Source organism: Bos indicus, chromosome 16 (assembly GCF_029378745.1).
Source record: "Bos indicus isolate NIAB-ARS_2022 breed Sahiwal x Tharparkar chromosome 16, NIAB-ARS_B.indTharparkar_mat_pri_1.0, whole genome shotgun sequence".
NCBI lineage: Eukaryota > Metazoa > Chordata > Mammalia > Artiodactyla > Bovidae > Bos > Bos indicus.
This window is the reverse complement of record NC_091775.1, coordinates 30,911,661-30,925,901: the sequence shown is the minus strand read 5'-3', so window position 1 is coordinate 30,925,901 and position 14,241 is coordinate 30,911,661. Positions and strand designations below refer to the sequence as shown.

The 14,241-nt window shown below is 35.1% G+C and overlaps 1 protein-coding gene across 19 annotated transcripts in view; it reads left to right on the top strand.

The window, feature by feature from the left end:
* Positions 1–14,241, top strand: part of CDC42BPA (CDC42 binding protein kinase alpha) — a 299,393-nt gene that overhangs the window by 224,746 nt on the left and 60,406 nt on the right. For all 19 annotated transcript variants that reach the window (XM_070768074.1, XM_070768072.1, XM_070768070.1 and 16 more), the window contains 4 exons: positions 6,991–7,115; positions 10,307–10,412; positions 10,820–10,968; positions 12,501–12,592. In XM_070768074.1, the coding sequence (XP_070624175.1) occupies positions 6,991–7,115; positions 10,307–10,412; positions 10,820–10,968; positions 12,501–12,592 (472 nt within the window). The remainder of the gene's footprint in view (positions 1–6,990; positions 7,116–10,306; positions 10,413–10,819; positions 10,969–12,500; positions 12,593–14,241) is intronic.

The window sequence follows — 14,241 nt, the reverse complement described above, 5'->3', positions numbered from 1 at the left end:
TCTAGTAGCACAGTTCAAAAGCATCAATTCTCAGTGCTCAGTCTTTATGGTCCAACTTTCACATCCGTACATGACTACTGGAAAAACCATAGCTTTAACTATATGGACCTTTGTCAGCAAGGTAATGTCTCTTCTATTTAATACGCTGTCTAGGTTAGTCATAACCTTCCTTCCAAGGAGCAAGCATCTTTTAACTTCATGGCTGCAGTCACTGTCCACAGTGAAATTGGAGCCCAAGAAAATAAAATATGTCACTACTTCTACTTTTTTCCCCTTCTGTTTGCCATGAAGTGATAGGACCAGAGGCCATAATCTTAGTTTTTTACTGCTGAGTTTCAAGCCAGCCTTTTCACTCTCCTCTTTTGGCCTCATAAGAGTCTCTTTAGTTCCTCTTCACTTTTTGCTATTAGAGTGGTATCATCTGCATATCTGAGGTTGTTGATATTTCTCCAGCAATCTTGATTCCAGCTTGTGGTTCATCCAGCCTGGCATTTCACGTGGTGTACTATGCATAGAAGTACATATGTAAGCTGTGCATAAGTAAGAAGGGTGACAGTATACAGCCTGTTACTCCTTTTCCAATTTGGAACCAGTGCGTTGTGCCATGTCTGGTTCTAACTGTTGCTTCTTGACCCACATACAGGTGTCTCAAGAGACAGGTAAGGTGGTCTGTTACTCCCATCTCTCTAAGAATTTTCCAGTCTGTTGTGATCCACACAGTCAAAGGCTTTAGAGTAGTCAATGAAACAGAAGTAGATATTTTTCTGAAATTCACCTGCTTTCTTTGTGATCCAGTGAATGTCAGCAGTTTGATCTTTAGTTCCTCTGCCTCTTCAAAACTCAGCTTATACATCTGAAAGTTCTTGGTTCACATACTGCTGAAGGATTTTGAGAATTACCTTGCTAGCATAGGAAATGAGTGCCATTGTATGGTGGTTTGAACATTCTTTGGCATTGCCTTTCTTTGGGATTGGTATGAAAACTGACCTTTTCCAATCCTGTGGCCATTGCTGAGTTTTCCAAATGTGATGACATATTGAGTACAGCACTTTAACAGCATCATTTTTAAGGATTTTAAATAGCTCAACTAAAATTCCATCATCTCCACTAGCTTTGTTTATAGTAATGCTTTCTAAGGCCTACTTGACTTCACACTCCAAGATGTCTGGTTGGTGTTTTCTATGACCAGTGCGTTCTTTTGGCAGAATTCTGTTAGCCTTTGCCCTGCTTCATTTTGTACTCTAAGACTAAACTTGCCAATTACTGCAGGTATCTCTTGACTTCCTACTTTTGCATTCTAATCTCCTATGATGAATAGGGCATCTTTTTTTTTTTTGGTATTAGTTCTAGGAGGTCTTCTAGGTCTTCATAGAATTGTTCAACTTCAGCTTCTTTGGCATTGGTTGTGGGGGCATAGAATTGGATTACTGTGATGTTGAATGCTTTGCCTTGAGACTGCATCCAAGTACTGCATTTTGGACTCTTGTTGATTATGAGGGCTACGCCATGTCTTCTATGGGATTCTTGCCCACAGGAGTAGATATAATGTTCATCTTAATTAAATTCACCCATTCCTGTTCATTTTAGTTCACTGATTGTTAAGCTATCCATGTTCAGTCTTGCCATCTCCTACTTGACTATGTTCAATTTTCCTTGATTTACAGACCTAACATTACAGATTTCTATCTAATATTGTTCTTTACAGCATTGGGCTTTACTTTCACCAGCAGACACGTTCACAGCTGAGCATTGTTCCTACTTTGGCATACCCACTTCATTCTTTCTGGACCTATTAGTAATTGCCCTGTATCTTTTTGCCTTGTCCTACTGTTCATGGGGTTTTCTCTAGGCACGAATACTGAAGTGATTTGACATTCCTCCTCCAGTGGGCCACGTTTTGTCAAAACTCTTTATTATGCCCATCTTGGCTGGCCCTGCACAGCATGGCTCATAGCTTCTTTGAGCTATGCAAACCCCTTCTCCGTGACAAGGTTGTGATCTATGAAAGGGAATGGAATACTACTCAGCCATTAGAAAATTTGTAAATAAGTTCATTTGTATCATTTTTTAAGATTCCACATACAATTGACATCATATAATACTTGCCTTTCTCTGTCTGTCTTCCTTCACTTAGTGTTCATCTTTAAGTCCATCCATGTTGTGGCAAATGACATCATTTCGTTCTTTTTTTCCTGGAATACTACTCAGCCATTAAACAGAATGAAATATGTCATTTGCCACAACATGAATGAACTTAGAGATTATGTACTAAGTGAAGTTAAGTCATACAGAGAAAGATAAATATCATTTAATATCACTTATATGTGGAATCTTAAAAAATGATACAAATGAACTTATTCACAAAACAGAAAGTGACTCGTAGACATTGAAAGCAATTTAGGGTTACCAAAGGGAAAAGGACAGGAGAGGGATAAATTTGGAGTTTGGGATTAAAAGATACAAACTACTATATATAAAATATACAAACAGCAAGATTCTACTGTATAGGACAGGAAATATCAATATCTTGTAATAAGCTACAATGGAATGGAATATGGAAAAGGTTCTCTCTCTATAGATAGATATAGATTTATCTGAATCATTGCTGATGTGATTTCATCAGAAACTACACAACACTGTAAGTCAACTGAATTTAAAAAAAAAAAACAGAGATTATATACACATACACACCCTTATATACATACACTCACATAATCACACACATGTATTATGTATAAAAATGTTTACTGTAAGGAATTGGCTCACTTGATTATTATTGTTGTTTAGTTGCTAAGTTGTGTTCCAAGATCTGCAGTTTGTAAGCTGGAGAGACAGTTTAGTCCAAGTCCAAAGGGCTTAAGAACCAAGAGAACCAGTGGTGTAATTCTAGTCCAAAAGCTAGTGAAGACTCCAAACCCAGGGAGAGCGACTGTTTCAGTAAGAGACCAAAGACAAGTGCAAGCAGCGTGAAGGCAGTCAGGCAGGAGCAGTTCCCTCTTACTCACTAGAGTCAGCCTTTTCTTCTTTTCAGGCCTTCAACTGATTGAATAGGGTCCACTCACATTAGGAAGGGTAATCTGCTTTATTCAGTCAGTTGATTCAAATGTTAATCTCACCCAGAGACATCTTCAGAGATACCAACATAATGTGTAAGCAGATGTCTAGGCACCCTATGACCCAGTCAAGTTGACATAAATTTAATCATCCCATGGCCTCTCATCTTCACAAACCTGTTAATAATTGTTCTAGGATAAATTCACCTCCTTCAAACTGAGTAATCAAAAATAAACTATAAACATACCAGAAAGGGAGAAAGGAATAGTGATAACTAATGGCAGAGTGAGACCATTTATCAGAAAAATGTAGCCATGAAGTAAAAATTACATGCAAATATTTTATCATGGATTTTTAAAAACTTAATAAAGCAAGAAGTTTTGCTTCTGTGACAGATTAGCTTACATCATACCTACCACTACCACCTCACCAAGAACTATAAAGCTGGATGGATTTAAAAAAAAAATTTTTTTAATACAGTAGGAATACTGCCTACAGTATTCTTTTTTTTTATTTTATTTTATTTTTAAACTTTACAATATTGTATTAGTTTTGCCCAACATCAAAATGTTTGCCTACAGTATTCATCTGCAAGAAGGCATTGGAAAAATAGGAAGGCAGCCTAGACTTTACTGACCCAGATCCTACAGAAAGGAGTAGAACTGAGAGATGAGCCCAGCATTCATTGCCACTTGAGGATTTGCTGGTATGAACGCTATCACTGAGAATCCAGGAAGTTGAGCACACTATTCCACAGTATTATCACGAGTTTGGAGAGATTAAAAACTAAATATCAATGCAGGATCCTTGATAATCAATTCAAGCTTTCAATTAAGGTCATTGAAAAGACTCCATTTTCATAATAAGCATGAACCAAAAAGAGAAGAGCCCACTCAGTGACTGAAACCCAGCCTTTAAGTAATTCAGTCCTTCATCTGTCTTTGTTTAGTTGCCTGCCAGAGTATAAGTAAACGCTCTCTGGAGGAAGATATTATATAGAGTCTCAGATTATCTTTAAAATTTTCATTCGGTGTGCATGGCATGCAGTAAGAAATTACAATGCATACCAAGAAAAACAACCTAATAAAACCAAGACATAAAAATATAACAGCAACCAAATATTAAGTCAGAAAATAAAAAATGAGAGGAAAACTAGTCAGTTTAAACAGACCTACACAATTCCCAGTAAAGAAAATAGAAGACATGTAGAATTTCCGCAGACACCTGGAACCTATACAAAGAAGTCAAATAAATCTTTAAGAGTAAAAAATAAAATAATTGAAACACCTAACAGAAAATTTTAACAGTAGATTGGAAAGAAGCAAAGAAAGGGTAAATAAACTTTCCATGCTGAAGTAAAGATATATCAATACGTTTTAAAGCACAGAAATATATAAAAAAGGTATATATAGAGACATAGGGGATGTGATGAAAAAAATCTGACAGAAAATATTTGCTTTCCCAGAAGGAGAGAGAACGTTTGTGGCAGAAGCAATATTTGCAAAGTTAATAGCCCACCATTTTCCAAAACCTATGAGAAATATTTAGCTACAAATTCAAGAAATGTCACAGACCCTAAAGGGAAATTAAATCCCTATCAGGCATACTATGGAAGAATTGCAAAAACCAGCAACCAAACCTAGACAGCATATTAAAAAGCAGAGACATCACTTTGCCAACAAAGGTCTGTATAGTTAAAGCTATGGTTTTTCCAGTAGTCATGTACAGATGTGAGAGTTGACCATATAGAAGGCTGATTGACGAAGAATTGATGCTTTTGAACTGTGGTGCTGGAGAAGACTTGAGAGTCCCTTGGACAGTAAGGAGATCAAACCAGTCAATCCTAAAGGAAATTAACCCAGAATATTCATTGGAAGGACTGATACTGAAGCTGGAGCTCAAATACTTTGGCCACTTGATGCGAAGAGCCAACTCATTGGAGAAGACCTTGATGCTGGGAAAGATTGAAGGCAGGAGGGGAAGGGGACAACAGATGATAAGATGGTTGGATGGCATCATTGACTCAATGGGCATGAGTTTGAGCAAACTCCAGGAGATAGTAAAGGACCAGGAAGCCTGGCATGCTGCAGTCCATGGGGTTGCAAAGAGTCAGACGTGACTGAGCAGCTGAACTACAACAGAACAACCAAAGAAAATCCAGGAAGCAGCCAGAGAAGAAAGACATGTTATATTCAAAGGAGCAACAGCTAAACTTAAAGCTGTCTTTCCAACAGAAAAGGAACAGAACCCAGAAATAAAGGAATGCTGAAGGACAATAACTGCCAATCTGAAATATTTTATACAGCAGAAAATGTCTTTCAAAAATGAAAGCAAAAATTCAGAGTATAGAAAACTCTATAAGACAAACAACCTACTTTTTTCAACAAATAAATTACATGAAAATTTAAAGTGTTGGAAGGGAGCTGCTGTGTCCTAAGTGTGTTCCTCTAGCACTCAGATGTGAAACCTAGTCACCAATGTAGTGCTATTTGGAGACAAAGCCTTTGGGAGATGATTGGGCAATCAGGGTAGAGCCCTTATGAATAGGATTAGTGCTCTTATACAAGAGACCCCACAGAACTCCCTCATCCCGTGGCCATCTATAAACCAGGAAGTGGGCCCTTGCCAGACACTGAATCTGCAGATGCCTTGATCTTGGACCTCCCAGCCTCCAGAACCAGGAGAAATAAATAGTTCTTGTTTAAGCCCCTCAGACTATGGTATTCTGTTAAACAGCTACCCAAGACGAGTACTCCAGAACCTAAGAGTGAGTGAGTGAAGTCGCTCAGTCGTGTCCGACTCTGCGACCCCATGGACTGTAGCCCCCCAGGCTCCTCCATCCATGGGATTCTCCAGGCAAGAGTACTGGAGTGGGTTGCCATATGAGTAAGAGAGGCTTAAAAGATAGAGCAACCATTGTGTTATGTTAAAAGACAGAGCAACCATTATGTTATGTTTACTTATTGGTACGATTCAGTTTAACACGCTGTTAAGTCTTTTGATATCTTGAGACAACTGGAAATTTGAATAGTGACTACCTATATATAAGACTCAGAGAAGGCAATGGCACCCCACTCCAGTACTCTTGCCTGGAAAATCCCATGAACGGAGGAGCCTGGTAGGCTGCAGTCCATGGGGTCGCTAGGAGTCAGACACGACTGAGCGACTTCCCTTTCTCTTTTCACTTTCATGCATTGGAAAAGGAAATGGCAACCCACTCCAGTGTTCTTGCCTAGAGAATCCCAGGGACGGGGGAGCCTGGTGGGCTGCTGTCTGTGGGGTCGCACAGAGTCGGACATGACTGAAGTGACTTGGCATTGGCATATATAAGACTACCTATGTAAGAAAGTTTGTTAAATATAATAATAATATTGTGGTTATGAACAGAGAGCCTTATTTTCTAGAGATACACCAGAAATATATATGGATAAAATTATATGATGTTTGGTATTTGCTGCAGAATAATACTGGAGGAGGGGGTAAGAAGACAGGTGTACAAATGAAATAAGATTGACATTAAGGTGATAACTGTTGAAGTTGCTAATGATGGGTTCATGGGAATTTGTTTATACTCTTCTATTCATTTTTGTATATACTTGAAACTCATTATAAGTTTCTTTTTTTTTTAAAGAAGATGACATAGAGATATTTTAAGACAAAAAAAATGAGAGATGTTGTTACCAGCAGAATTGGGGAGTTCTTCCTGGCAAATGGAAAATGTTCACAAATGGAACCAATTAATATAGGGAGTGAAGGGAAAGCAAAGGCAGAAGGAGAATTCAGAGTACTTGATGTTTCCAAATTCAGTGACCAGGGCGTGCATCACAATAGAAATCAGGAAGATAAGCACTTTTGACTTACAAAATTTAACAAGAGGCATCTGAGTCCTGTTCCTAAAAGTCACACTTCTTTAAGCATCTTGAAACTGCCTTTCAGCTTACCACTCTGTGTGAGAACTTAAGTGCACGCAACCAGCAGTTAGAAGAAGAGGTCAAAGATCTAGCAGATAAGAAGGAATCGGTTGCTCATTGGGAGGCTCAGATCACAGAAATAATTCAGTGGTGAGTACTCTTTAAATGTGTTTTTTGGCTGATTTTTGGCCATATAGTCAAATTGGTATGAATTCCAGGAGGAATATTTATTATTAGTCTGTGTTTCTTCTATGTTTGCTGTTTTTTCTGCTTTTCCTTAACTGTCAGATATTCCATATCAGCTTTTACAGTTTCATTAGAAGCTGATATTTCTTTCTAAGAAAGAAAATATTATTCTCTCTGAAGAGAGTTCTTATAGAACTGAAGAAACTCATTTGCTAGCCATCAATATTTCTAAGACCAAAATTCCTGTATTTGTGTTTATTTTAGGAAACAGCCTGGAGAAAATTTTAGAAGCTAAAGATGTTATGCCTTCACCTTTTTCATAATTAAAACAGACTAATTCACATCTGGCATTTTAAAGACATTAAATGGTTACAGTTAGTTTTATCAACTGTTCTTTAAGCCCATAGGATTTAATTTGAGATAATTACCTTAGTGACTTTCATATTAATTAACTCATTAAATGATTGTTCTGATATTTGTAAAAATCTGTATATTTTTATAATACTTAAAGTTGAATCCAATAGGGATTGTATTTTCTAATGAAAATAGGTAGCTTAACTTTTTATGCTTTTTAACTTTCTGACTTTTTCAGCATATTATTGATGTTTTATTTACATAAACAACTACTGGTTTCTTCATATATCTATAGACCAAGAATTTGGTGAGAATTTTAGTTTATCATGCTCTTATTTTGGTTCTCTAAGCATTTTTTCCTTGCTTATATTAGATTAATACTCTCCTTCTTAAATGAAATCATAAGTGAATAAACACTGTCTTTTTAAATAATCTTACCCAGTTGACTCATGTATTTTGATACTGATTTATCTGTAGAACCCTTATGTTAACTCAGCTTTAGCTTATGAATGTGACTATTCACTGCATATCTGAAGGAAAATGCCCAAATTGTGGAAGTTTGGTTGTGTTCCAAATAGTACATTTAATGGTTCTTTAATATTTAATTGATATCCTTGTCATAAACTGCAGTTCTGAAGCAAAATCACTATAATCTTTAACCTTGCTTATACATCAAACATTATGACTCTTCATTTGTAACTCCATCATTATGTAATCAAATTTGTAACTAAGATGTTAGTGAAAATGACTTTATAGAAGACAAAACTGATTTAGCCAAAGCCTGCAATCCTAGACCACTGATCTTTTCAAGTGATTGCATGATGAATTGAGATGGAATGGGAAGTGGTTCTAGTAAAGGAAAGAAGCTATAATTATGGACTGTCTGGAAAGGGTTAGTAGAAAGGATGAAGATGAAATTTTTCTGCATATTTCACATTCAAATGAAATATGCAGAAAAAATCAAGAATACAGGAAGTCAATCTGCATTAAAGCTGTTATTTAGAACTGGACTAATACATTAGATAACAAATTATTAAATACCTAATAGGCTAAAAGTAAAAGATATACTCACTGTTCTCAGGGTTCTAAACTATTTGAAAGTTAACTATGATATTCTTTGCAAGCTTATAAACGTTAAAAGTCTCAGCTGTTTCTGGTTTTTTAATCTGGTGTATTAAAAAATGCTAACACAAGATTTTGGAAACTTGTCATATGCAGAATTGTAAATGTTTCCATTGGTCAAATTAACATTTTTAAAATAAAACAAACATGCTGTATATAAGACTTCATTTGAAGTCTTATGGTCTGATGGTCCTCTTACTCTGCTCCCTCTGCCTTTTCCTATGAAATATCTCTTTCATATGAAAAAAAAATTTTAAACCTTTTAGGGCAAGGAAACCTTGTTGCTCACCTTGTATTGGAACAGGGACCTTTCTTCTCAACCTAGATTCATCAGAAGACTTCATTCTTTCTCTTTGAAATGATACTACAGAAAGGCATTGAAGTAACAGACTGGCCCATAAAATTCATTTTTCAGATGTATCTCCTGAAAGTTTGGGGAAAATTGAACAAATGGGGAAGACATTATGGAAGAAGGATCTATAGGACTTAAATACAAATGAAGGGCAAGAAATGAGGAGGAATGAGTATTTCTGAAATTCTGAGTTGGAGAGATTGAGAAAAATGGTGATATCATTGAAGTGGGAAAGATCAGGAGAAGAAACAACTTTGGGGGAGAATGATATCAGTTTTAGTTGTTCTTTTGTTTGTTGGTGAGCCTGAGGTCATTCTCAGGTATCTTGAGTGGAGATTTCTAGTATGCTTTAGAAAAGACGACTTATAGGTTAAGATTAGAAATATGAATTTAGGAATTTAATTTCTGCTAAATATGGCCATTGAGGTAGAGTTTGTTTTGAATGGAAAAGAAAGATAATGGTGAGTGTGTATAGTATTACTAGAAGAGAGAAAAGACTAGTATAAAATAACCAGGAAAATGTTTTAATAATCAGGAAAGGATTTCAGTAATGAAACATTTATTTTCCTTTGTTTAAATTCACTCATATTATTTGAAACACTCCTCATTCATTCATTTTCATTCATGTGCAGTAATAGTTTGTAGTGATAAAACTGTATGTTCTAGGCAGCCTTCCCAGGTGGCACAGTGGTAAAGAATCCACCCACCAATGCAGGAGATGCAGGAGACACAGGTTCAATCCCTGAATCAGGAAGATCCTCTATAGTTGGAAGTGGCAACCTGCTCCACTATTCTTGCCTAGAAAATTCCATGGACAGGGAAGCCTGGCAGGCTACAATCCATGGGGTTGCAAAGAGTCAGACACGACTGAGCGATGAGAACACACTCATGTTCTATGCATTAGGCTGAAAATTCACATGTATTCTCATTTAGTTATAATCTAGTCCTTGAGGTAGGTGGTATTATTATTACCCCATCTTCTAACTGAGATAGCAGAGAGTTAGAGGTGGTAAATGACTTATGTAAAGTCATACAACTGATAAGCAGTGAGCTACAAATTGAACCTAGGTCTACTTAACTCAAGAATCAAGTTCTTAATCACTACTGATACATGTGCTGACTCCCAAACAATTCAGTAAAGCATTTCCTGCTTGTTGACAGATAGTAGTACTGTGGTAGACCTTTAAAAAATGATATTAAGAACATCTTTAAATTTCTGTCACTTTTCACTTATTTCTTAATGATGCTTTAAAATAATATACATCTCACTGAAGTTTTCTGATTTACTCTGGTACTTGAGCTCTGTTTTAATTTGTATATATTCTAGGGTCAGTGATGAAAAGGATGCACGAGGGTATCTTCAAGCCTTAGCTTCTAAAATGACTGAAGAATTGGAAGCTTTAAGAAACTCCAGCTTGGGGACCCGAGCAACAGTAAGCTCTACCATTTAGCCAACAGGCTTATTATATTAGTTGGGGTGAAGGCTCAGAAAACACTGTAATGAATCTGAGTAATTATATCAGTTTTTCTAGTTTTTGCCTCCTGGAAAGTTTTTCATAAGAAATCATTCCAAGTTCCTCCAGTTTAAGAAATTATAATACATAGTTGCTTAGCTGTCATTTGTATGGCTAACCATTAATGGTAATAACCATGAAAAATAAATGTATTTATAATGAGTCTAGTTATTTCTGAATTTAATGAAAATGTATTTTCACAAGTAATAAATATATCTCTTTTATTCTGTAATTAGAGCAAGATAGTTCTTTTAAGTACTTTCAAAATTCACTTACATTACTGAACTTTAGAATAGAACTAAAAGCACAGTCATGTTGTCTCATAGGATATGCCCTGGAAAATGCGACGTTTTGCAAAACTGGATATGTCAGCCAGACTGGAGTTACAGTCAGCTCTGGATGCAGAAATAAGAGCCAAACAGGCCATCCAAGAAGAGCTGAATAAAGTTAAAGCATCTAACATCATAACAGAATGGTAAGACTCTATAGTCCCACTAGAGTGATTTCTGATTTGATCCAAAAGTATCTGGAGAGAAATTACATATTTAGTTTCCTACCTATCACTTTTTTTTTTTTTAAATGATGACCACAAAAAAACTGTGAATGTGTGAAAATGAATTGATTCTTTTAGGCCTTTATGCAGTAATGGGACTTTAATACAGCTCTATTTCTATCTGACTTGTTCTTAAAGTGGAATTAATAGTATTAATATTCTATTATTTACTTTTCCCTTTTTTGTATAATTTAGTTCATTTTCAAATTTTATAGTATTAAATTCAAAATTATCTCTTGGTCAAGAATATTACATTAGTATAAAAATGTAGCATAGAGTCAGAACAAAATACAGTCATCTGTAATTTCTGGCCTCTACCATAGATTTTTTATAAATGAAGGTTCTAGTGATGATGAATTTCACAGTGGTATAATATATTTAAATTATAATTTTTTCTTACTATGTTTACAAAAAGTATATCCTCCACACTCTTCAAGACAGTTAGCTAATTAATATATTCCCTCCACTGTTATCACAGCAGTAGACCAAATCATACTCTGAATAAATGATAAAAGGAAAATCATAATTGGATTGGTTCAAGAATAAGTCAGTGTAGGTGATATGGAGGAACAGTAGAAAGTTCATGTTACAAATCAAAATACAAATAGAAAAATCCATTCAGTGCTCAGAATACCTAAGGTTGCAAGGTCATTGAGTCACAAAAGGAAGTATAGGCCCATAAATTGTTTTTAATGGTATGAAGCCTTAGTCCTTAACTGCAGTCATTAATGTTTTTAATTATATCAGAGATGCCATGTATCTCTGATTGAATTGAATTATAAATTCCTCAGTTGAATTATAAATTCTTATTATAAGTCAATTATAAATTAAATATGCTTTACTCAAATGTGCTAGTGTGACACTGAAATGGAAAAGAACTTTTTCTGGAGAATATGAATTGATCCCAACATGAAGAACTACTAAATGTCATTCTCTGTATTGTAATTTGGAGTTAGTGAGATCTTTCTTCTTAAGCTTAGGACATAAACTTCCACATTTGTTTATAAATCAGGAATACAAGTCAAACTGAAAATTATAAACTTAGTCTTATGGTTCTCTATGAAAGAAATTTAACAATTCTAAAGTTAATGTTTGATTTTATACATTTTTTTAATTTAATAATTTAGCTCATGGCTAGCAACTTTTTCAATAAAAGGCAAGATAATAAATACTTTAGGGTTTATAGGCCACATAGTTTCTGTCTACTCAGCTGTGCTGTTGAGTATGAGAGCAGCCACAGACAGCATATAAATGAATGAGCCCGAGTGTGTTCCAATAAATCTTTATTTGCACAAGAGTAGATGACAGGCTGGATTTGTCCTTCCTGCAGTGGTTTTCAGTTCCCTACATCATCATGACTGACATTTAAACCAAGTAAGTTCAACTACATACATGATGGCTCATTGACAAACAATATAAATAATGACATTTTTCCTTTTGTTCCCTTATTTAAGTAAACTAAAAGATTCAGAGAAGAAGAACTTGGAACTACTATCAGAAATCGAACAACTGATAAAGGACACTGAAGAGCTTAGATCTGAAAAGGGTATGAGAATGTGTTTTGCATCCATCAGGATGTAATGTTCTGTTACAAATACATTTTATTATAAAAGAATCAATTTAATGTGTAGGCAGAAGAATTCTTCACATGCATGAATATATGGTACACACATGCACATATTTGGTAGATAAAGTCTCTGAGTTATTTTGTTTTATCTGATACACTGTTAAAGATTTCATAAGAGAAAACTCATTTTGCCATATATTCAACTGTTTTTCAGGGCCATGGACTATATCTTGAACAGTATTTTTGTGATTAGAAACATTTGTTCTTTTCATATACTTTATACTATTCTCAAATGTTGTAGAGGATTCGCTCTCCAGGTAGTTGAAGAAATAATGTAGAAATAACTAGATTAATCCAATATTAGAAAAGCAATTCAATGACAAAGAATTATTTTGACATCTTCTTCCATGTTTGACACTCGAATTGCTTGCCCTGTGGGACTTCTCAGAGTTTATTCCCATTTTCTTGAAAATATTACTTCAGCACGTTATAATGAATGTAAAAAGTAACTCAGAGTGCTTGGTAGCTTTATTACATGAACTTCAATTTTCTTTCCATCATGTGGGCATTAAGAATATGAAGATTTAATTTTTAAAAATTCAGAATGTTATTTTCTTAATGAAAGGATCTCTTATGTACAGTTTTTTTTTTTTTTTGTATATTAATCATGTTATACATTACATCCCTAGTACTTATTATCTTATAATTGGAACTTTGTACCTTTTGACTACCTCTCAGTTAGGATCTCTTATGTACAGTTGTTAGAAATTCATTTTCCTGACAGTATTCCTGGCTAAATACTGACCTAATTAATTGGCTCTAAGTTGTACTTGTGTGCTGCCCTCTATTTCCCAGTCCTATGACACAGTGTGACAAAGCTGGTTGGGTCTCTCTATCTGCTTTTAAAACTGGAGGAAAGAGAGTAATCACAAAGGAGTTAACATGAAAAAAGCCATTAAAAGTAGTAGATGTTTAATAATTTTTTGTTATGAATGAGAAAGGAAGGAATCCAGAAAAAGTGAATTAGGAACTCAGATTAGAAATACAAGGCATCATGCTAAAATGAGAGTCAAGCTTAATTTTCATGTATGAAGAATGGAGGGAGCTGCATTATTTAGCGAGTAGAGGAAAAAGTATATAAGACATGGAGGACCTGTGGCCCAAAAAGCAATTTATATAGAAAAGAGAACAGTGAGGAGTATGACTTAACCAGTTGGCATTGATTGCCTCATTTTATAGTAGATCTAAATTTGCAAAAGAAGAAATTAAATGTATTACATTGCATGTTAGCCTCTGGCTTTTATTTGAATTTTGAGCATTGCAGAATAATAAAATTTCACTATGTTATAAAATAATGTTCTATTTAAATAATATGATGTAATATTTATATAATGAGGGCAAGGATTTTGTTTGTCTCTTTCTTTACTATTGTATCTCCAGTATCTAGACAGGGCTTGGCAAAAAACCCTCTCAGCAAATATTTATTGATGGAGCAAATTTCTGTACTGCCGTGTTCAGCAACCATGGGTTATTATTAGAGAGTAATTCAAAAAAGCACATAAATTGATACCAATTTAGTGGATCAGTTTAGTCCTAATGATATGGAGATCAGAGCGTGTATTGGTGTT